At 43.2% G+C, this 23,559-nt stretch overlaps 1 protein-coding gene across 8 annotated transcripts in view; it reads right to left on the bottom strand.

Moving 5' to 3' along the window:
- adamts6 (ADAM metallopeptidase with thrombospondin type 1 motif, 6) overlaps positions 1–22,079 on the bottom strand; it is a 66,032-nt gene extending 43,953 nt beyond the window's left edge. For 2 of the 8 annotated variants that reach the window (XM_023797235.2, XM_023797269.2), the window contains exons 1-11: positions 21,590–22,079; positions 20,251–20,319; positions 18,959–19,367; positions 17,505–17,869; positions 15,535–15,709; positions 14,558–14,775; positions 14,078–14,161; positions 11,526–11,671; positions 5,598–5,641; positions 2,690–2,795; positions 1,254–1,400 (exon numbers count right to left, since the gene is read on the bottom strand). In XM_023797235.2, the coding sequence (XP_023653003.1) occupies positions 1,254–1,400; positions 2,690–2,795; positions 5,598–5,641; positions 11,526–11,671; positions 14,078–14,161; positions 14,558–14,775; positions 15,535–15,709; positions 17,505–17,869; positions 18,959–19,055 (1,382 nt within the window). In that variant the 5' untranslated portion in view covers positions 19,056–19,367; positions 20,251–20,319; positions 21,590–22,079. Of the gene's footprint in view, positions 1–1,253; positions 1,401–2,689; positions 2,796–5,597; positions 5,642–11,525; positions 11,672–14,077; positions 14,162–14,557; positions 14,776–15,534; positions 15,710–17,504; positions 17,870–18,958; positions 19,368–20,250; positions 20,320–21,589 lie in introns of those variants that run through there. The other 6 variants (XM_023797279.2, XM_023797251.2, XM_023797243.2 and 3 more) reach the window with 6 other exon arrangements.
- Positions 22,080–23,559: the final 1,480 nt, after the last annotated feature.

Raw genomic sequence — 23,559 nt, 5'->3', positions numbered from 1 at the left:
AGCTTGATGGGCCGAATGGCCTCCTCTCGTTTGTAAATTTCTTATGTTCTTATGTTCTTATGTTTTCTTTCTAATGGATTTAGTGAACTGAACATTCAAGTTCAATATTTTTGGTATAAAACAACAACGACACCTTCAAACCAGGGGTGACACTGAGCATGGTCACCTTCCACCAATAATACGATTGTTCAACTTCAAGAATCACTCAGTGATCTATATGATCTGAAGGGACATCTATAAAGATTCAGACAATATGATTGCTATGTCAGTTTCTTGATTGTTTTGGGATGTTACAGGGAGTGTAACACAATAATCCATGCCAATCTGGGACAGGAGTTAAGCTCAGCGAGGTGGCTGTGGCATGATGTTGGGGCAACTGGAACTCACTGAGCATCTTAAAGGACGCCAGACATGGGGAGTGAAAGCTGCGCGCTAGCAGCAATTACTACCATGACTTTAATTTCCGCAACAGCTTGTTTATATCTCAACTCAGTAAATGCCCAAGAAACATGCAGTAATTCGTTACCAAGGTAATTTCTCATGATACCGGTCTTCAGCAGGCAGATAACTGTTGGCCAAACATCTAAATAATATTTAACTGAATATCACATAAAAAAAAAAACATACGTCAGGTGCAGCACTGAGTATTTCATAGGACATGGAGACCAAGGAAAAGGCTACTACGTGAAAATATCAACGCGTTGACCTGCAGGCATGCCGATGAAAACTGCAATTCACTAGATAACTCCTTTGTACTTGTATAATAACAATAATAGTCTAATTATAGCAGACAACCCACTAAAACAGCAGGGCTCTCAGTCAAGCTGACAGTATGAAAACGTTTCCTATTTTTTTCTGCACAAATGTGAAAAGTATCTTTCCTGGACATGAGCTGACATAAAATATGGCCAGGTATTTTCAACGTGCAGTGCCGGACTGCTCCTCATGCCTAACTTTAGACTGAAAAATATCACATTCTTATGTTATGGCACGTATGACACAATTCTGTAATTTACTGTTTCCATTTCTTTCCCAAGCTATTTAATGTGAAGTGAGAGACAGGAATAGTGACAGGCAGGGCTTCCCATCAGGATGGACCCCGCCGTTTGCCCATTGGTTCCACAGATTATGCACGAGTCCTGATTGGATAAGCAGCTTGTAAAAAACAGACAAAAAAATAGCTTGATCGGCAGATGAATGGATACAGAGGCAACATTGAAAATCTAGCATGTCTGTCCCGGAATTCCACTTACTCCAGGAAGCTGGTTATGTAATCCTTGCTGCAGGCCGACCAGGAGAAAGGGTTGGTATTGGCCGTGATGTGTGCGGCCATCAGCTTGGCGGTCTCATGGCCTTTGGTCCCGCATGAGTTCCCGATCCCATCGTGGTTCATGCCAAAGCTGAAGGGGGAGGGAGGGGAAGGGGGAACAAGGCCAAGGGCCCCTGAGTCTCCACAGGCTTTAAGGACCGAGCAAACGGCAGTAGAGTTCCAGGCCCGTCACGTCCACTCTCTACAAGCTCAGGCAACTCCGGCTCACCGGGACATGGAGTTACCCTTGGTGGAGGAGCATATCTCACATGCTTGGATTGTAAAAGGGAGGAGGGGGCTGTTTTTTTTTGGTTGTGAAACAGCTGTGCTGAGGGGGAAAGGGTCAAAGGTGAGAAGCTGTCTGGATCTCCAGGGAGAACGAGAAAGTTCTAATCACCATCCTGAAGCCCTGCCTGTCATTCACTAATTACGGGTTGAGACGGAACACATCAGAAGTGACAGATGTGTGCGAATGAGGCCCGGCTTCTCTGTAAATCAGGACTTCAGAAGAGGAGAAAGAGCTCTAGGAGCCCCATCGATACAGTAGCCATCTTGTCCGTGTGTCAGGCCCACAGAGAACCTTGAGTGAAAGGAACACTTCCAATGCCCGAAAAAGCAGAAAGAACAATTCCATCTGTATCTCTTCTTCCTTCTGTCAGAATATCATGGTAGAAAATGAACCCACAATAGCCAGCACTTGAAGCTTACTTTTCCATAAATTCCAAAGGCACAAATCAGTTTTAATGTATATAACAAACCCATCCGCATGACACTGTTCCTCTGTGTTTTTCTAAGGTTCACATTTATGACATTTCACTCTACAATAAATAAAGGGAGCCAAAACTTTGATTGACTATTATTATTATTATTACTCTTTTTTGAGCTCCTCTAAAGAGCCAGGAGTATTTTTATAACTGCCCAGCAACAGAAGTAGGCACCAAGTATAATGAAGTCGCCTTTATGATAAAAATACATTTTAAAAAAGGGAAGTTGCCAACTTGGTGAACTCAACAGTTGTTTTGGTCTGTTTTCAAGTAGCTAAACAGAGAGCATTTACATGCTATTGTCCAGAAGCTTCTATGAATAGTTTTGAAATAAGACCACTTAAACATAACTTATTAGTATAGACAAAGTAAAAAATATATACATATATTCCTGACGTGCTAGATTAACTAGAAAATGATGTTAATGTCACTCTGACCAGGCTGTGCCCGGCCAGTTTCTGGGGGCATCGTCTGCAGGCTCATTGCCACTTTGTACGGGATAAGTAGCTAGAATATGCATGGATAACACTAACGTCAATAAATTAACTGTATTCTTCTACATATTCTATGTGTGAGTGGACTTGTCTCCCAGGTTACAGTCGCCCCGGCGACTCACTTGTGCCCGATCTCGTGGGCGATGGTGAACGCGGAGCCCAGGCCAATGTCCTCATTGATGCTGCAGCTCCTCTCCGGCTCACACATTCCAGCCACTGACGCCAAGCCTGAGTGAACAGGAACGTGGCGGATGAGGCTGAGGTGTACCCCCCCCCACCCCCCCCCAATACCACCAAGCTGAAGTCTCACCCATAAACCCCCACAGTACTGGTGGAGGTGCTGGCAAAAACACCAGGGGGAGTTTTACATTGCCGGCTAGACATTAATATTTTTTTGAACTACAGATGGGGCTGGAAAATGTCTAGACAAGGGGTTAGATTTATAATTTTATGTCCGGTAACCAGGGACCACCTAGTAATGTGAGCCAGGTCTGAGAATTTAAGTAAACATTTTCTCATAAAAAAAAAAAATTAAAAATTAACATACATATATACACACACGCACGCATACATATGCATGTTTGGCTGTTTAAAGAAACACCTGAATTTAGTTTTCATTGTTTAAAAAATGTTTCCAGAAGAAAAATCATTAGTACCATTATAAGCTCGCTGGAAGGACTCAGGCCGTTTCTGGGGTAAGCTGTTACCATTTACTTTACTTTTATATTCCACCCTTCCCAAAACAGGCAACCCACCATGCACAACAGACTTCAAGCAACCAACCACACCGTTGTTAGAAGAGGCGTTTTCTGCCCTGCGTTAAAAAGCCACATTGGGTGTTTTAAGTATTCAGGTAAACTGGAGTAAATATTTCAGCTGCTTCTGCAGACAGCACATGGATGACAGGCAAGTAGCTACAGTTCTGTGGGGTCTGCCTGCTTGATAGACAGACTGGTCCTGATTAGACATTGGAGCACCAGACAAGGACCATAAACAGATAAGCAGGAGACCAGTGCTGAAGATCTCACAACAGGCTGTTCTGAGGAAGTGGGCTGGGGGGGAAGGAGGCTAGGGGGGGGCAGGTATGTAAGGGAGGACGAGAGGGGGGGTGGGGATGCTTTAAGGTGTTGAACCCTGGAAAAGGAGAGGCTCTCCAAAAAATCCAGGTGTCTCCAGTCATGTTTCTCCAAACCTTGTCATGGCAACCGTGGAATGGAGATCCGTTCTCACAGGCTTGACCTACAGGTAACTGGGTGGGGTTCCCGCTACGGCTATTCGCTAACTGAGGAATGCAGCGCGCTGTGATGTTCCCCGACGTTCCCTGCTGGCCCCAAATCAAAGCGATCCATCTTCCTGCGAACAACTGCGATTTATGTGTAGGGCAGATGCAATATCGCCCATTTAAAAGTGGGCGATGATGGAAAACAGCGACTTCACAAGTTTTTTAAAAGCCGGCAAACAATGCGAGAGCATGTTTTCGGGGTGATGTGTGACTCTGGTGGTACCGTGAACTCAGAGCGGGCTCTTGGTGGGGAAATGGCAGTGTGGTTGCATCTTACGCAAATCCATTTATGAGCTGAAGACGCTAACAAGTGCCGTGGTGAGCCTTAGCATGATACACAGACATTGGCAATAAAAAGAGACAGCAAACCCGCACAGAGCAAGGCTTAGCAGGGCTACTTCAGGAAGCTGGCGCGAGCAACTTCACACCAGCAGGGGGCTCTGCTCTGTCAGGAGAACAAGAGCAGGCTCGTCGACGGGGCCCCAGCACCGGGGAAGCCAGGCCACCTGGAAAAAAGGCGGCAGACCCCCCCCCCCCCACCCCACTCCCACCCCCAACTAACCCTTAAGGGTCAGAATCGTTGTTGTTTTTATCACAGGGGTCATGGGGGTACTTGGTTTTTTCTCCGATTACCCCCTGACCCCAAAAGGCCGAAGTGCTGACACCGGGAGGGTGATCCCGCCCAGTATGTGGGGTTAAGGTGGGGAGGGGCCAGGAGGCGTGGACGGGGGAGGAAGAAGAGCAGATGCCGGGGCAATTACAGTGGCCTGGGGAATGTGACGAATGCGGTCAGTCTGTCAATCCAGCCGCCTTGCAGCCACCATATTGCCTCTAAGATATATACCATGGCCTGGAGCACCTCTCCCAAGATGAGCAGAGACCTGGATGTGGCCTGCAGCCCATATCTTTCCTTCTCTCACCTTCTTGCATTCTCCCCCCCCCCACCCGAACGTGTGAATACCCCCCCCCCCCACCCCCCCAAAGCCTGGGGTTTCTGAGGCAGGGGGTGGGGAACTGGCATGTCTGGGCCCTAGCAGTGCCAGGTGAGGCCCTGCTGCCCCAAAAGGAGGCTGAAAGAGCCCCCAACCCCCCACTAGTACAGGAAGGCATCAGCTGTGAGCTGTTTTCTGCAGGTGGATAAATATCAGCCGTAACCGGAGAAAGACACGCTAAGTGGGGGCAGCCAGCAGTGGCCTGCGGCCCGAGCAGATCTCAGAGCTTACAGGAGAATTCCATTCGCTTCACCACCGTCACCCAAGGCTCCCGTATCGACCAGGGAGATGCGCCTAAAACAGAGAGCCTGACAGGCCGAGCTCCTGAGAATCTGACACATTCACCTCATCCAGACTCACTCCTTATCAGTTTGCACTGGGAATCTAAGTGGTGGACATTTAAAATATGGAAAAAAAATCACAAGCCTCTTTCTGAGTTTCATCATCAAAAAGCTCCAACGAGTGTGCTCCGGTCTTCAGGATGTAACTGATACGTTCAGTATGGTTTTGTATTCCAATCCAAGCACATAAACACTCATTAAATGTCACTTCATTGTAAATTGCACACTATTTATGGATATTTATGATTATTGTTTAAAGTTTAATGGTTTGTTTCCTGTTTCAGTCTTGAAGCTTGGCAGCCAAACATTTCACTGCACATTACACTGAGTATAATGGTTTATGTGACAAATAAAACTGATCAACTGATAAATAAATACAAGTTAAACATAAGTTAAAGAATCTGAGGTCACTCACCCAGCGTTCCACACGGTTTGTTCTTATACGTGCAGATATCGTACCTACAAGAAGGAGAAGAGACGTCTCTGTAAGAACATATAACATCACTAAGAAGCTTTCAAATTATTAAAGTGAAATGAAACCGTGTGCTGCTGTATCCTGGTACTGCTACAAGTTTGTCATGTAAATGGCAAACAATGAACTGCCTGATGGTTCATTCCCCAGACAATACAAAAGTAATTTGAACACGTCAAGAGAATGGAAGAGGAGCTCTTGAGAGAAAAGGGAGGGAAAAAAACTACATACCAGTTTCTGTAGAACTGGCCTAGAGACAGGGATAAAATCAGGAGGGAAACTCAGGAAGAGATCTGACTGTGTGCCAGAGTCGAGGCTAGGCTAGCCAGCAGAGCTGTGGAGGTGCTAGCCAAGGCTAGTCGGCAGGGCCGAGGCGATGCTTATGCCAAGCCTAGCCGGCAGATCGGGGTGGCGTGTTAGCCAAGGCTAGTCGGCAGAGAGCCAAGGTGGTGCACTACCCAAGGCTAGCGAGCAGAGCTGGGGAGGTGCTAGCCATGGCTAGCCAGCAGAGTTGGGGCAGTGTTAGCCGAGGCTAGCCAGCAGAGTCGAGATGGCGTTAGCCAATGCTCGCTAGCAGATACTGCTACAGGTGCCTCACTTTAATAAGTCTATCTGGCGCAACCTGCCAACATGAGGCCCGATTCACTTTACGGAGCTAAAGGCCGGGGCATGGAGCACAGGGTGATTAATCAAAACTCCCCCGTAGGGATTTACAGTGACCGTACGTGGTAGAATCGTATGCCAAGCTCAGTTTTAATTTTTATTCACCCATAAAGGCGGATTGGAAGCAGATCCACCAGGAATATGTCTGAGGAGCCGCGTGGTCCTCGCCGGAGAACTGTAATGTATTTTTAATCGTGGACCTCAACGAGCCGGCATAAACGAGCGCCTTTGGAGAGCTGTGTCCCATCTGCATTTTTACGCTCTCTCTCATTCACGTTACTTCTTCAGCTAGGAAAGGGGGTAAAAAAAAGTTCATGAATTGAAGCATTACGCAGCGCATTCCGAGACTCGGATTTTTTCACAGGACAGCCAGATTTAAAATTTTTATTTTTTTAATACTTGGACCCGTCGCTCAACTGCATTTAAGAAAAAAGAGATGGACTTGGAGAGAGAGAAAGCGAAGAGGGGGGAAAGAGGAATGAAGATTCATAGCCCACAAGAGAACCGTCCCACATAAAAGAGCAGCGCTCTGGGTCGGCAGAGGAAAGACCAGATCGACACTTGTGTCAGCGTGCACCGCGCCGTGAGACGATGCAGGGCGCTTACGTGCGTCACCGGCACTGAGACATCATTAATATCAGGATTGGGCGCCTGCTCAAGGTAACCTTATTTCTGGCTCTGAGAGGCTTTTGTTAGATGCCGGAGGGGGTTCGGAATGCCCCAGGCCAGCGGAGGTGCCCTGAAGGGGCTGGACAGGAAGCCAGCAGCCGCCGGGAGTGCCCCACTATCTTGACAACACGCATGGTTATTCCCCATGTCGTGAAGGCATTCTGCGGCTGTCAAAAGCTCTCTATCAGCAGGTGCCTGGAAGCTTTGCTATCTTCTCAGCCCAAAACAGGATTTTTGACATCCCTTTGAAGAAAAATAGGGCCCCCTGACAGTGACCCAGGTTAATGGAGGAGCTGAACCAGTCTGTGTTTTGCATTATAGGTCCTATTAAGAAACCAAAACTGATCTTTGTTATTGGTATTATTATTATTGCTTTTTCTACCTGTGGAAAAATAATTTATTGTCGCAGAATAGGTTGCCATAAATATTTCTATAAGTGAAGCAGCACTCCAGGGTTGGGGGTTCGAATGTTTGTGTGGGCTTCGTCCAGATACTCTGGTTTCCTCCCAGAGACATAATGTTTTCGGTGGACTGGTTTCGCTATATCGCTGTAGACCGTATGTGCCCTGCACCCCGCACTTCCTGGGATGGGATCCAGGCTCAGTGTGACCCTGTGCTGGGTAAGCAGTTATGGAAAATAGATGGATGCATTTGTACAGCTTTTAGGTTTTGTCCATTTAATCCCCATCAGTTCCAAAGCAGTCTAATGGTCTATAAAGAATATTACAGTGATATGCCCAATCCATATCAGGTGCGAGGTCAGCCTACTGCACATGGTAACATAAGTAGATGCAAATAGAGAGAAGGAAAGAAAAGGCTTTGAAGAACATAAAATATGAGCAGCTCCCAGCCCTGACTTATGGAGACCTTTCTGCTGCTCGCTTTATATGTAATCAATCAATCAGTGGAGAGATACTGAGGGTTTGTGTGCTTTCAAAATGCATCATCTATATCCCCTAAAAATGGGTAATCAAATCATCTCCAGGCTTTTAACTTAGAAAAAAAAAACCAAGGACAGAGAAAATTACATTCAGGAACCTGGCTGAGGTCCAGAAGTGAGACACAGAGTCTGATATCTTACTGGGCTCTTCGTCCAAGATCTAGTTATTTTTATCTAGTTATTTCAGTTTCAGGCTTGGGGCTTTGCAGTTTGCTCCTGCTCTGTGAGTTTGGATTTTGCATGTTCTTCTATATGGGGTCCTCCTGCAGTCCAAAAAGTAGACAGAATGACCTGGAGCTCTTGGGACCAGGTAGTTTGGTGGTCAAAGACCCACCAGCTCTTTACATCCTGTAATCAGAGTGCTTAAGTCAAACTATTCCCACAAAGCATCCAGCTACAGATACTGCTAATCCAAGAAATACTTCCATGCAGCTTAGTCATCCAATGTAAGAACATTAGCTATGTAAACAAATTCACCTAAAATGTAGCAAGGGTGCTCATCGCTGGTGCTCGTGTTGGAAAATCTATCTACTTCAAGAAACAGTTGGTTACTCCTTTGCTTTATGAAGTGGATGTTATACTGAAAAAATATAATGACCACCCCTGTTTTACAGAACCCAGTGTTTTTTATGTGCAGCCTTTTAACAAAATATGAACAATTTTCAACAAAAATACTTCAGTTGAACCTCCAGCATTGAGGGTTCGAATTCCACCCCTGCTCTAGGTGTGTGTGGGGTTTGCCTATTCTTAACATTTCATTTGGGTTTCCTTCAAGCCACTTAATTGCCTGTGGTGTGTGATTGCATGACCATGTGACCATGAGGGTGTTTGTGTCCTGCTGTGGACTGCCATCTTGTGCATGCTGTTCCCCTGCCTTATGCTCTGTGCTGCCTAGAACCGGCTTCAGGCCTTACCTGCGTTGGATGTTGCCTGTGAGAACACCGCTGTCCATGCGGTTCTACTCTCTGGGTGTTAACAACGTCACAGTTTTACTGATCTGCTCTAGTTTGGACTCCAGCAACATCAAAGGACCTGGATGACCTCAACTGCTGAACAAGAAGGTTCTAAAGATTAACTTCTGAACCTGTCTTACCCCAGGCCCGATGTATCACAAGCTTCTGCCATCTGAGTAAACAGGTTAATATTTCTTCTCGCTGTGCAAATTCAAGGCTGTCTCATCCATACTACTTATTTCTGAGCCATTATTTTAGAATTCCAGCAATACTTGGAATGTAATTCTTTGCACTGTTACTATTTATTAGTATTGAAATGTATTTTCAATGTGTGTTGTGGTTCTACTGTAAACCTGCAGTTTCCTTCAGGATTAATAAAGCATCCATCTATCTGTCCATCTATGTTTCTTTCTCTCTGTCTTTGTATCTATCTTTCTATCTGTGGCTACAATGGAACTTGACGACTCTCTAGCCTGACTCAAGTCTCCTTGAAAACTTATACAGAGCAGTACAGACACATGTTTTTGCCAGAGCACAAACCAACTGGTAATTAAGAACACAACGGCTAGTTGTTTACTACAGGACTTATGTTGGCTTCGCTCCACCTATTTTGAAGCAATATTTCATGTAGAGCCGAAGAGAACGCTGGCATCAGCCTTTAAGCATTGTGTTTCTCTCCGGAATTGAATCCAACTACTCCACACACCATCACTGTTGGCCACGGCGTAGAAACCCACTAAACAAGTGTAAAGAAAACCAGATTGGGACGAATTACAGAAGCTTATACAGAATTCACCATCCGCCACTTGACACAGAATATTATGGAAACTCAACCGGACCATTCTGCTCTGTCAGTTCCAATACGTGGACCCTTTTGTTCAAACACGCAAGTGGCAGGCTTCAGCACACAGCAATCCAAGCTCAGTAAAAACAGAGGTTAGATGTTCTATCATGACACAGTGACTGGAATCAGATGCCGACACGACCTCAGCATGTTGAGGTCACACTGAAACGCAGGAGTCATCATGAAACTGACAGAGCGTATCACCCCAACCACTTTAACGAGAAAACTCAGCGACATCTGACGTTATGTCATACAGTCACACATGTGTAGATACACTAGTCTTCCAAGTTGAAATGTGAATTCTCTTAGTAATGGTTAGAAAAAGCACAATGCCAACTTCATAATTTTATCTTACATATTCAGATGTTGGTCACTTAAGATTCCAGATTTAAGACTTGGTCTCTTTAGCTTGGCTAGCTGTCAAAGACCATTTAATGTCATTTAACATTTTAAAACTATAGGGGAATCAATGTCATATACTTTGATGATGCTTCAATGGTACTAACGACACACTTTTAAAGTTTCCAGAATGCTGAATCCAGACATTGTTTATATTCATTATCCCGATGGATCTGCTCATTAAATGCTAACAAGATTAAAGTACCTTCCAAGGCGAAATCAAAAAACAGATATAGTTTTGTATTCAGCAAGTAAAAAGCAAAGTCTAGGTCAAGGCCATTTTATAAGACATCCATCCTTGAGACATGTCTCATCTAGGAAAATGCTTATACTTGTGAGTTTCTTTCAAAGCAGCTAAGCCATTTCAATTATGATGCAGCATTTCAGGTACTGAAATAACAGTGTTTTTCTTACTGGTTACCAGCTAAAAAGGACATATACTCTGATGGGTCAAAACATTATGACCACTCCCATATGAAAAGAATAATGTTCACTATCTTATATACAGTATACATGGTGTGTGCTAGGTTCTGGGATAAATTAGATGGTAAGCTAACATTTGGTACTTAAAGATCACATGTTCAATGTAGAAGAGACGGGTCGGGGAAATGATCTGAATGACTTTGACAAGGCCCAAATCATGATGGCCAGATGAATGAGTCAGAGCATCTCTGACACGGCCAGGTTTGTGGAGCATTCATGGTCATCCATGGTATTCTACTGAGAGTGATCTGAGGAGGGAAAAACCACGACCCACCGACAGGGTGATGGGCTAGGGTTAGGGTTAGTGGGATATGAATGAAGGCTATCCAGTGTGGCACACACTGTGCATTGAGCCCTGCTGTGTATGGGGTTTTTTAAACGCAGGCCAATTAAGAGTACTCGTGTTGATTCCTGTTCACTGGCAAAAGTACCTACAATGGGCACAAAAGCATTAGAACTGGACCATAGCTCAATGGAAAATGGTTGCCTGGGCCAATGAATGTTGGATTACCATCAAAAATGTCCAAGACCTTGACATGTGTTATTCACGACACGTGGGAGTGGTCATAATATTTTGGCTCATCTGAGTATATCAAGCAGATCATGCTTGCCTACTTCATAAGTCATAAATGCATGCATATGGAAGATGATTTGAGACCTATTGACACCACACTCTAGCAAATGCAACAAAAAAGCTAAACTTCATGAAGATAGTACTTCATGTGCCCACCAGATCCACCAACGTTGAAACAAAAAATCCAAATTTAGTGATCCAACAGGAGAATACCACAGAAAAAACAACCTATATTTAAACCCAAAGTAAAATAACCACAAACAATACCATGGCCCTTCTGCAGGACATCTCAAGAACGTGACCATGCATCAAATAAGACATGAAGTCCCACGCTTCCAACACCTACCTGGTGATGAGAACCGCATTGTCGTGATGAGCAATCCCGTTCTCTGGAATGCTGTTCCCATCTCCCTGATGTGACAGGATAGACTTCTGCCACTTGCAAAAACTGTCCAGGGACTTGTCCGCGTGATGGTTGATCTCCAGGTTGGGCTACAACACAGAACCCAGGCTCAGTCGAAATGAGGCTCCTCCATGATCAGCATCACCTGAACTTTACATTGAAAAACACCCATCACAAAGCAACTAGCATCTGTTGTCATACTCAAATCTCATCCATTCATCTCACCCATCTTCCAACCGGCTATTATACACAAGGGGTGCCAGTTCATCACAAGACACATACTCACAGAACAGGAAATTCCGCAATACCAAATGAACAAAATGCCTGTTTTTGTATTGGAGTAGGAACCCCAGATGACATGGGAAGAACATGCAAATGGCTCACTTAATAAGTAGAGCCCATACGTGAACCGCCAACCCTGGAGGCGTAAGGCAGGGTGCTACCTAATGAGCCACCATACTTCACTTCGTTTAACTCATGCCAACCAAATAAAATATTTACAGTCCTGTAACCAGCATATACAGTTGTTTATAGCTAGAGCTGCAACCAGCAAACAGAACTGCTAATTAAAGTACATGAATTATTCAATCTGTACAAGGATCCCCTTAATCTACACATATTTCAGACAAAACTAAGCTCCTAAAGGCCTTTAATTCCCCCACAGAAGTTGCACTCTGATTCACATTAAACGCAAAGTTTTCAAAATGCCCAGAACTTCCAACCAATGCTCTGGGAAAAACCTGGAAGCACTACCTACACTAAACACGTCTATTATGTCTGTTTGATATACAGTCGTCCCTCGCCATTTCGCGCTTCGACTTTCGCGGCTTCACTCTATCGCGGTTTTTTCAAATACATTTATTCATTAAAAAGTTGATAGACAGTGAAAATGATACAGCGCGCTTGGTTGTCTGGGTCAATTATACACCTCTGTATTACAATTAAAATTAAAATTACTGTACGTATGGACTGTAAACCTATGTATTCGAGCACCCCCGCAAATTCAACAACGCCAGGTGCAGCCGAATAATAAAGAAATAAATAATCCTGCTTCGCGGAAATTCATTTAACGCGGTAGAGTCTGGAACGGATTAACCGCGATAAACGAGGGACGACTGTATACAAATATCTGCTTTCAGCAAACTGCCTTTCACTTCAGCAACCTCTGCTATGGCGAGTGGTTAACATTGCCCTATAGATAACAGTCAGTTCGCACTACGTTCCACTTTAAAGAGAAGGTCCCCGCAATGGAAAGCTCAGTTGGCTTCCGTCCTGTGAAAAAATGACATGATCCCTGAAACACACAAAAAAAAAAAACAGGTACTAGAATCCAATCTCTGTTTCTTCCATTAAAGAAAAGGGAAAAAAAGATCTTAAAGCTAAACTTCCCTCAGGGACAGTGTCGGAGCACATCTCTATTTGAGTTCATTTGATCTTTCAGGGCGGTAGCCATACGGCAGCGTCCTCGCCAATCGAATAAAACAGTCCCCTGGCCTCGTACGGCCAGCCTCTCACTGCTTAAAATAGGCTCCCTGCACCCCCCCCCACCCTCTTAAACTCTTCGAGCAAACGGTCGGCCATTGTTTTTGTGAGCTTTCCAAGCCAGACGGCACATGAGTTCACGTGACCCACAGCCGGTACGAGGATCCGGGCGGCCCAGACGGCGAGACCGACAGTTACGTCAACAATGTCTATGTCGGCCTGCAAGCCACTTTATACATGCAGGTGTGCTGCGATTATTTCAAATTTTTTTTTGGCTGGATACAAGTTTTGCTCGTTAAAAACATGGTCTGGAATGAGGGAGATCAAACCGAAGCTTTTTTTGACCTCCAAAGAGATCCCAACAACTTCTCTCTGTGCCGGAAGAGGAATTTCCTCCACTAAGGCAATACACAATGCACAATACACAATACACAATGCACATCTACATTTATTTTGCACACTAAATGTATATCTTCGCAGTAATGTTATTTTTTTTAATCCAGTGATGGAGTTTTTGCATTTTTGTACATATATATTTTTGTAATTTGGTGTCTACCCTTATGCCAACTTCACGTCTATGTGTCTCTATCATTTACATAAATGGCTACTGCAACACAAACATTTCCTCTTGGGGATAAACAGAGTAATTTGAACCTGAATATGAATTTCCGCATAAAAAAGCAAAAAGTGCTTGTGAAGTCAGTGCTACTCATCACAGCTGAAATGCAATCGGACACGCCTGGAAACATTTACATTACATTTTTCAGCTATTAGTTAAGTTCTCCCCAAGCGAGCTCGATGGGCCGAATGGCCTCCTCTCGTTTGTATAGTTCTTATGTTCTTATGTTCTTATAGGAAATTGCACTTGTCTACACACATAATTATAGTTATCAGAAATATAATAACTGCTCTGCTACACACGAGAGCATGGGGACGACTTTCAACACTCGCAGAAATGAAAGTAAGTACATCATCGATGAAAAGCCATCGGGCACAACAAAGGACGGCCTCACCTGGTCCTCCGTCAGGACGATGAGTCGAGTCACAACAATGTTCACAACGTTTCCTAGGCTGGCATCACGGTAAAGTTTGGCAACCTGACCTCCAGAAAAGAAAAAAACACACAAAGTCAGACAAATGGTGTCGCCGCGTGGGCAGCACGACACGCTCATGGCAGACTGGCCTCCACGTGACGATCTAGAAGCAGCTTCGGCTACTGCATTTTACATTGCTAGACACTTTGCTTCCTATGTGATTCCTCCCAAAATCAGTGCAAGTACTCTTTCAGTCTCACTTCAGACATAAACTGTTACAAACAAAACTATAAAATCTTAAATCAACACAAAAAACCATCAAAGTTAAAAGTGGGGTTTGATACACGTGGAATTTTGGGACCGTATAATCGGTTCTGTTACAAGACTGAGATCTGAAAATGACACCAGTTATCAGTCATGACGTCAACGCATCCTGGTGAAAACTGGGATCAAACTTACAATGTTCATCACCGAGAGGATGTAGTGCTCGATGTCCTTGCGGCCATGGTACCCAACCATCATCTTGTCGGCCACCACGAGGGTCTCGACGAAACGCTCTGAGCTGATGGACCGCTTCTGCCGGTGGACACCACCCGCGCTGCTGTTAATCGGCAGGGGGGGTGGAGGGGCAGATTGCGGGTCCCTAGGCCAACAGGGGGCCCCGCTTCTTGTGAGGTCTGTATGGGGGGAACTATGCTGTGATTCAATCAAGCCAATTTAATTACCATTACAATCACATTAAGTGTGATCTATTCTAAACAGTGTCAGTCTGCATTACCATGGTCCAAACTCTAGCTATCTACCCCTGAGTTATATGTGTAAGCACACAGGCTGTATAGTTCAGTTTTTTAACTGTCTATCCACCTTTAATCACATTTACTAGATTTTGTTTGTAAAGCAGGTCACTGTAACTGCACCTTTCAAAAAAACCAAAGGATAGGGTATGATATTTTGCTTCTAATCTTCCTCTCCTAGGAAAGCCCAGAGGAGTAGGGGTACTCCGGTGAAATCCTGCATCTGCATGCGACTTGTTGCGCAAAAAAAAAGGGAAACCAGTTGCCACACGTCGCAGGTTACGATCAAACTATCATCCACACTAGGACATCCAGGTTAATCTCCACCTCTGTCCTCCTGGGGTTTTCCCCACTACAGGTCACACTAGAAGCCTTGTTCATTTTTCCCTTGTGCTTCTAAAAATCTCAAAATCACTCATTTTCTAATACGGCAAAAATGAGAAAAAGTGCTGGCAAGTGTGCTAAAATGCTAAAATTGCAAATGCATAAGATCCAGTATGGCGACGTGAGTGTGACTCTGACATGAAAGCTGTAGCTATTTCCACTCTCTAGATGTGCCAGAAACCAATATTTCCTCATCTTCTACGTGTAGTGGTTCCTTGACGTCAGTTGACCAGATGGCCAGGACGGTAATCCACCAACCTGAAACACCACAACTGAGTTCGTCGCTGAGGTCTTGTGGCCGAGGGATGGAAGACTTCTTATAAATAACATGCAGTTGTCCTTTTCGGAGGTTAAAATTAATGGAATTTTTGGAGGATATATTCATTAGTGGCTCAATTAAATATTGCTCTTCCTCTGTTGTGATAACACCATGCTTGTTGGAAAAGAAAAACATTGAGAGAGGGGTTATGGAGCATCAGAGCAACATTTTCATGTATTTGCAATTCCATCCAAGGTCTTCGCAGAGACAAAGAACTGAATATGACCCACCACCCAAAGGGATGGTAACTGATGAATGTATCTAATACCTGGGCTGCATGTGCAGCACTAATGTATAACACTAATTTATCATTGCGTTTGTTAGCTAATAAAATGGCATTACGTTCCAGCACAATTAAGTAAGTTCTATGTATGTGTAAGACCTTGGATGGGCAAAACTGTTATCCATTAGACCAGTATTTTCATCCTAGTCACAGAATACTGCAGCTACATTCATCACATTTGTCTGAGGTCACATGACGCGCAGTTCATCGCAGTACAGAGGCCATTTTGTTTGGTTCTGTTCCAAACTGTTCATAACAATTAACTGATAACTGTTTGTTACAGCGGCAGCTTCTGTAATTCAAAAAGCGGCTTTTGCTTGTAAAAGATTCTGACCACACACAAACACGGGTCAATTCCGAGCTAATATTAAAAATGCCGCATCATAATTCAAAACTATTAAAGCTAAAGTCGATTGCAAAAACATCCCACGATGCAAAGCAATTTAATCATTAAAGCTAAAACAGTCAATTATAAGTGAACAAATAGCATAGTTACTGGGACAGAGACCAAAATACACAACTCTGTGCCCTGATACTCAGTTAGCAATAAAAGTTAGTATTTGTTTATGAAAAAATGCTGGCATATTTTCAGCTGGTAAACCCACAATAAAAACACTTAAAGCAGTTGATATTGTTAAACAAGTACACATAAAAACACTTAATGCATTTACAGCACAAAATATGCACATTTGTTTTAGATATGTCTTGCATTTTAAAAGACAATACATACAGCTGGATACACTTCCAAGCTTTTTTTTTATTATTTCTGCTGCATTTCTCAGACTGCTAGCTTGTGGTGCAGGAAAACAATAGTAAAGCAAGTTCTGTTTTTCTGTATTATTGCAGTTGGCAGGACAATAATAGGCCATTTCACTGTTTTGGGTACTCAAAGAAAAAGGACTCGGTTTTATGGGTGCGTTAAATTCTTCAGTAAATGTGGCAAAGCTGGCCAGTCAGAATGTCTCAGAGCATAACTATCTAGAGGATTTATGCCTCCGAGTATTCGCATTAGTTAAATAACAGCCCCCAACTATAGTGCATTATCCTTGCAGAAAAGCACTTTCTTTACTGACACTTAGCTCCCTAGAATTTCTGGAATTTGTCCCCCAGTTAGTGTTTTTCATGGACACGATTGTGTTGTTGAGGTCTATAGGAACTCTTAGATCTAAAAATCTAAGCTTCATATCTATGTTAAATAGCATCCTTGCTTAATTCTAAAACCATTTAAGCCCAGAATCAGTAGTAAATGCAAGAAAAGTAGGGATTCCTTTCTCTTGGAGATCCCCCATTCACAGTGAATGGGACAGCAGGTGTGCCGCCCACCGCCCCCCAGTGACGCCGTCAGGCAGCGCCGAGAGCCATATGCAAATTAGCCACGTGCCACTGGCGAGGAAGAGCCTCTCGTCTTTCAGTTCCACGAGCCGCCCGATCGCTTGGCGCCTTTTCTCCTCGCTAACCCGCTGTGCTGACGCCCTTCTACACGACCCCAAGGCCCAGGGCGGCCAAGGCAGCACGACAGAACCGGAGCTGAAGCAGCGATACCGTTAAAGGACGGATGAACACAGCCTCAGCAGCTCGCCTCTGCTGCACTTCCCACAGGTCTGTCAGAAGTTAAACTGTACTCACCAGGCCATTACAGTTGCTTAATGCCACCTTCGTAGTTCTGTACTGATCCTGCAGATATCCAACATAATGGCAATTATCAACATATCCATGCCGCCACTCTGCTCCATCTTTGCCCCAGTATTCTACAGTAAAATGTTTTGACACCAAGTAGTGATTGAGCGTTAGGTTCAAATGAAAGTGCCTTCCGTAGGCTGAGAGTCTGTAGTACAGCCGCGATTCGGGCAGCTCTGGGCTCACCGGCTCCAGCCCTCTTCTCTGCCGTGCCGACTCCAAGTGTCTCACAGTGTAGCTTACAAACTCGCTGTTCTCATTCACTTGCACAGGGACCACCAGCTGGTAATGCTCAAGGTAGGAAAGGTACTCCTCTTCGTTCCCCCGGCGCCGGCCCCCATGGGGCAGCAGGTGAGAAAGCCGGCCAGAGAGGGAGCGGGTGAAATAGCCAGCCAGAGAAGAAAAAAGGGAAAAGTCATTTACGTTGAATAAGGAGCACAAATGCCAGAAGGAAGAAATTTAGTTAGAGTTTCCCTAAGATCTCATGTGGTCAAGCAGTGGTCACTTGTAAATTGAAAAGTTTACATTTCCTGATCAACACACAGTATAAGATGTGTGGAGAACAAAAGAATGAGTGATATTACGCATGAAAAAGAGGACTGACTTATATGAGAGGTAATCACATTATACTAGTATCCAAAGAGTCATAAGTTACACAGGGTCAACAGCCGCACCTTGTTGAGGTTGAGGCTGTGTTCTGCTTTTTTGTCATTTACAGCAGTGTTCCTTCACCCATTCCTCGAGGACCCCCAGCGGTCCACGTTTTTGTTTCACCCGAGCTCCCTGCCATATTTTTGCTATCATTTTTTTGAGGGAGGAAAAATATGGACTATCTAAGGGTCCCCGAAGACTGATTTGAGAAACACTGGTTTACAGTATTACTGAGAAACATGCTTAATTAAGGAACACTAGAACTCATTCTTTAATTAAGAGGCTGGGGTGTCGCCCCAACAAGCAGAACTATCACACCAGCGCCACTGAAAGCTACTTCCCCCTGCGCATGCAGGCACCCCTTCAGCAGCTTGATTTCACTAATTGCCATCAGGAATAACTGAGAGGATCAGAGTGAAAACGCCACAAAGGTACTGCCCTCTAAAGACCGAGTTTGAGAGCGCAGCCCCAAGGATGGAGAACCGCTTCCATGGTTTGTGTCGAACCTGTCTCACTGCTGGCCACATTCAAATTACAGTCCTTCACAATGATGGCGATGATGTCGGCAAACACTGTAATTATTTCAGCCTCTAACATAAGGCAAAATCCAGGCGATCTAAAAATTCCACATCTTAAAAATGGCCAGACTACTAATATAAGAAAAAAAAAAACATCAGAAATAACAAGGGTGATCAAAGTATATCCATAACAAGAAAAGTTATACAAAGTCAGTGTCCTTGAAAAGAGCCTACCTTGGGAACTGTGTGGCATTTTGTTGAAGCTTTGAAATGTAGAAGCAGCCATGGCAAGGCTCAATATCCAAGTCAGCGTCTTCCACAAAATTTCCATAATTTAGAGAAGATCTAACATGGAGCTGGTGTTGGGGGTTACAGTTGGGCTATAAAGATCTGCTCAATCCAATATCTTGCCATATCAAGTCCATGGTCTATGAATTAAATAGCTTTTTTCCCCCTCAAACTGTTGATACAGGTTTTATTTTTATTTTTTTTTGACAGTGGCGGCTTATAGTTTCTACTCGCATCTGCGCCCACTCTCATCTCATCCAAGCAAGATGCAGGAATCCATTGGTGGATCACTTCAAGTAATTCCGGAGCAGCAGCTCTATACTGAAGGTGAATCCTGAACAATCCATCTGTGTACCTGGCAGTAAACATTAATCACTTCAGACATCGCGACTGCAAAAATCACGTGATCAGAAGACATTTTTAGAATAAAGTAAACGTGTGTTAGACAAAAATAAAGCGAGTATCAAGAGATCAACATTGTTACTTTGCTAAACTACAGTGGCGATACAAATCCTGTTGGGCAGTCTGAAAGTACTCAATGCCTCATTGTCTTCCTAAATCGGGGTGAAGAGGCAGTGTTTTTGGATATCTGTGTTGCTGGGCAGCTTTCCGAGATTCAAGTACTAGTCAAAATAAATTGATGAAGCAAAAGAAGAAGCTCGCGCTGCAATTTCCGCGAGCGTCTCGAGGCGACGCAACATCTGGCGCTAACAGATTATTTCATTGAGGGATCATTTTACTGCGCTGCAGACGCCAAGCCAGAACTGAAAAGCAAACTGCCATTCTGCAAGCCGATAGCTTACTTACATCCACAGCCTCTGCGTATAAACGTGGAGAATTAAGAGAAATATGGAGGCACAGTATCAGTGCAAAAGACCAAATTTGTTTCTGCTCTGAAACCTGGTTATTAACACAATACTATAATTGGCTATCTAATATTAATTACTCTGATTTTATCATTACCATTGATCAGTGTGCACCATGGAACAGCAATCTAATGCGCCCATTTAATATGACCATTATAACAGTATTTCAATCGATGTTTAATTGCACGCAACAGCAAATACCGTTTTTATATTAGTATAATTTTTAAGTACCTGGTCTCGTTTTACTACAGCAAACTGCAAAACTTGCAGGGCTTCTCTCAACACTTCTAATGTACATGACAAACCACAGCGTCTCCCAAGACGGGGACGTCTGCCAATAACTCGAATAAGAAATGCATGCGTTTCACATACCGCAAGCAAAGGTTTTTAAATCCTTGTAAAGTTGTCCAGTAATTCGCGTGTCCTCCTGAAGCCAGTCATCTAATTAAACAAGCAGCGATGAGATACGATCGGGACAATCGGTAACTGAGTTATGCATGGGTACCACTTGTTTGCACAAACAAAATCATTGAGATGTCATACATGAAAATAGTCAGATATATTGGAACACAATCCAGAACATGCAATCCGTTATACACTCCCCCCCCCCTCCAAAAAAAAATTCTGAACTATATACGGCCTATAGATTGTCCGCGATGTGCAATGTTTGCAATGAAAATGTAGTAAGTTTGGTGCGTTTTAAATGAACTTTTCATAAAACGTCATGCTTGGAATTTCCTGGCAAGACAACGGAGCCAGAACTATCATCAGATCCCTGCTGGAGCACCTCTGCAGACTGCCTTGTGCTGATGGGATGCATATCCTTCAAGTAGTAGGGCTGAACTTTTTTTTGTCTGGGTTAGTAAAGTTAACATCCAGCAGCACAACCCCAGACAGCACCGCTAAATCTATTTGGCTAAAACGCGTGTGACCCAGACAGTTGGCAAGCAGCTCGAATGCATTACACCGGCGGCTCAAATAAAAACAAGCGTCTCTCCGCTAAAACGATGTGCATTGAAATGGGGGCTAGGGTTTTTTAAAATCAAAACTCAGACAATCACTCCAAAACAAATATTAACTTTACATAACATTTCCCCGCCTTGAGTACCCAAAATAGTTATACATATATTAAGGTGCCAGGTATGCATTTTTACCATACAAAGGAAGGAATCGTAATAAACTTAAAAAGTCAATGTGTAAACTGTATTCTAAATCTGACGAAAACTGCAACACTTTTAACCAAATTTTAACCGGGCACAAGAGTTCGCCGGACCTGTACGAGTGTTGCGGTGAGGACAAGTTGGGAAGCTGCCTTCACTTTCATTTCAAATATAACTGTACATCAGTGATTTAAAAATATATATGTGCATTTTGCATAAATGTTGTCCACATTTCTTCCATGTTCTACACATTTTTTCTAAAAACACATTTACGCTATTTAATCATAAATGCATAACATTACAAACACCACAGAAATATAAATATATCGATGTCATACACAAAAATTATAAAACTCACGCCATAATTAAATCGGTCGTAACGTATGTAACAAAATCAAGATAATATTACGTGCTGCCTCAAGTTTGTTTACTGATGTTCTGTAAAGTACCTTTACACTACCTATATAATACACTTAATCATCTTACAGACATCCCAGGGAAATGCATCGTTTAGTTCACTGACTGCACGAACAGATAGGTACAGTATTTACCTTAATTATCAGAGGCAATACCTACTGTTGAGGATACAGACAATAGAACTTGTCTGCACTGAAGTTCCGCACTCAATTCGTCTTTCCCATTCGCTTTAAAACCTTGCCTGCAACTTTCATGTCGAAAAAAAAACCTGCAGTACTTCCCCTCCTTTAAAGGAAAAAAGAACGTGAGTTGAGGAGCTTCACAGAATCAATTGACTTAGCAGAAAATGTTATTCCATCAACTCAATTACCCCAAAAAGAAAAAAGTTCTATAATTTATTTGTTTGTGACAATGTTTAAAGACATTTCATTGTCCCGTCTATGTGTTTGTTTGTTTGCTTGCTTTGCTGAAACACATAAGCACCAATGTTCTGCAAAAACAGTACCAAAATACATTGAAGCAGTGCATGGAATACGCAAAGTTGAGTTGAAGTAGCTCCCTTTATTACACTATCCGGCCTATGGCCAAGTTCCGAGCAGCTCGGAGTTGGCAGCTTTAGGCTGGGAGGCTGGCTGACGTCATTGCAGATGTCCTAGAGCGAGCTGTACGCATGCGCCGAGGTAGTATCGCGCGAAGGGTGACGAAGGGGACGGTCCACGTGCACAACGGCATAACCGAGGCTTTACGCTCCTCCGAGTGCTGTCACGTAAACCACCGGAACGATAGTTGTAGAGTTGCAGTTAATTCATTTGATCAACCACTGCCAGGGTTTCTGTAAAATTATAACCCTGATTCCGCTGATTAATATGTCGAGGTGGTCATGTAACAACAAGTGGTCATTGTGTTTCTAAAATGTTGAAAATAGCATTACGTCATGGTTTGTAAGCTGGGCTTTATAAATGTTGTAAAATAAGTAACGTGTGTTTGGCATTGTATTCATTATGAATGATAAATGCATTGTACTTGTATAACGTCCATTCCGTGGTATGCACATTGTCCTCTGGATGGCAATATTCATAGCAGGCATTCATTGAATATGTATAATGCTAACAATGATAAATATGTTGACTATATCTAGTCTATATCTTGACAATTGAACTAAATTTCAGTTATTATACGAGAAACGAAGTGTGCAGAATTAAAATTAATTACATGTAACACGTAACGCAGAGATATCTTTCATTTTAAAGGCTGTGAATAACTTTACACGTTACCAACATAGGTCGATAGCAGTGAAACACGAGAACAAGACGCAATAGGAAATATAAATTCATTTTCTTTTCTTTTACTTATTGTCGCATTTTAAACATTTGGATATGCACCATGCACCTTACAGTTGTTCAAAAATCTTGTCAGAAATATTTATAGCTTCAATGTATTAAATGTTTAATTGTACAATACGTAGGCCTATATCACAAGCATCATTTTAGATGAACGTTAATTTAATGTACTAGTACAAAACTTCTCAGTGTATGTAAGTTATTGCTTCGTGCATTAATAAACTGTCACATATTATGCATACTCTTTGCGACCCCCTGTGGCAGTGTAACAGCCGCACGATAAACTGCCTGTTAAACATATATTCAACTGCATTGCTCCACTAATCACCTTATTCGGGTTATGCTGCCGTTTGTCCTGGGCATCGTGGAGTAGGCTCCAAGCTAACCCCTTGTACCTGTTAAGCACTTGGAGGATGGAAGTATGGATGAATGAACTTCACCGCAGAATTATTACATTGTGAAGGACTATAGCTATGTACTAAAAGAAGAGTGTACGCGATTATAGTGATAACCGAGTTTTTCACCTTCACCAGTTTAGTATTAGGTAAAATGTTATTGAACTGTATTAATTCACAATCGATATCGCACTCATTAGTAGGGATACGACTGTTTTATTATGAAGTACTATTTACGCAATTAACCTTCGACTCATTAATATGAATTCAATATTAAGCCTTCAAAATTTCATATGCACATCATTTATGATTGTCGACTTCAAAATTAAGTGAATTGTAGAGAATTTTTTGTATGTACGATAAATGCAA

This window comes from Paramormyrops kingsleyae, chromosome 7 (assembly GCF_048594095.1).
Source record: "Paramormyrops kingsleyae isolate MSU_618 chromosome 7, PKINGS_0.4, whole genome shotgun sequence".
NCBI classification, from domain to species: domain Eukaryota; kingdom Metazoa; phylum Chordata; class Actinopteri; order Osteoglossiformes; family Mormyridae; genus Paramormyrops; species Paramormyrops kingsleyae.
This window is presented reverse-complemented; position numbering and strand designations above follow the sequence as displayed.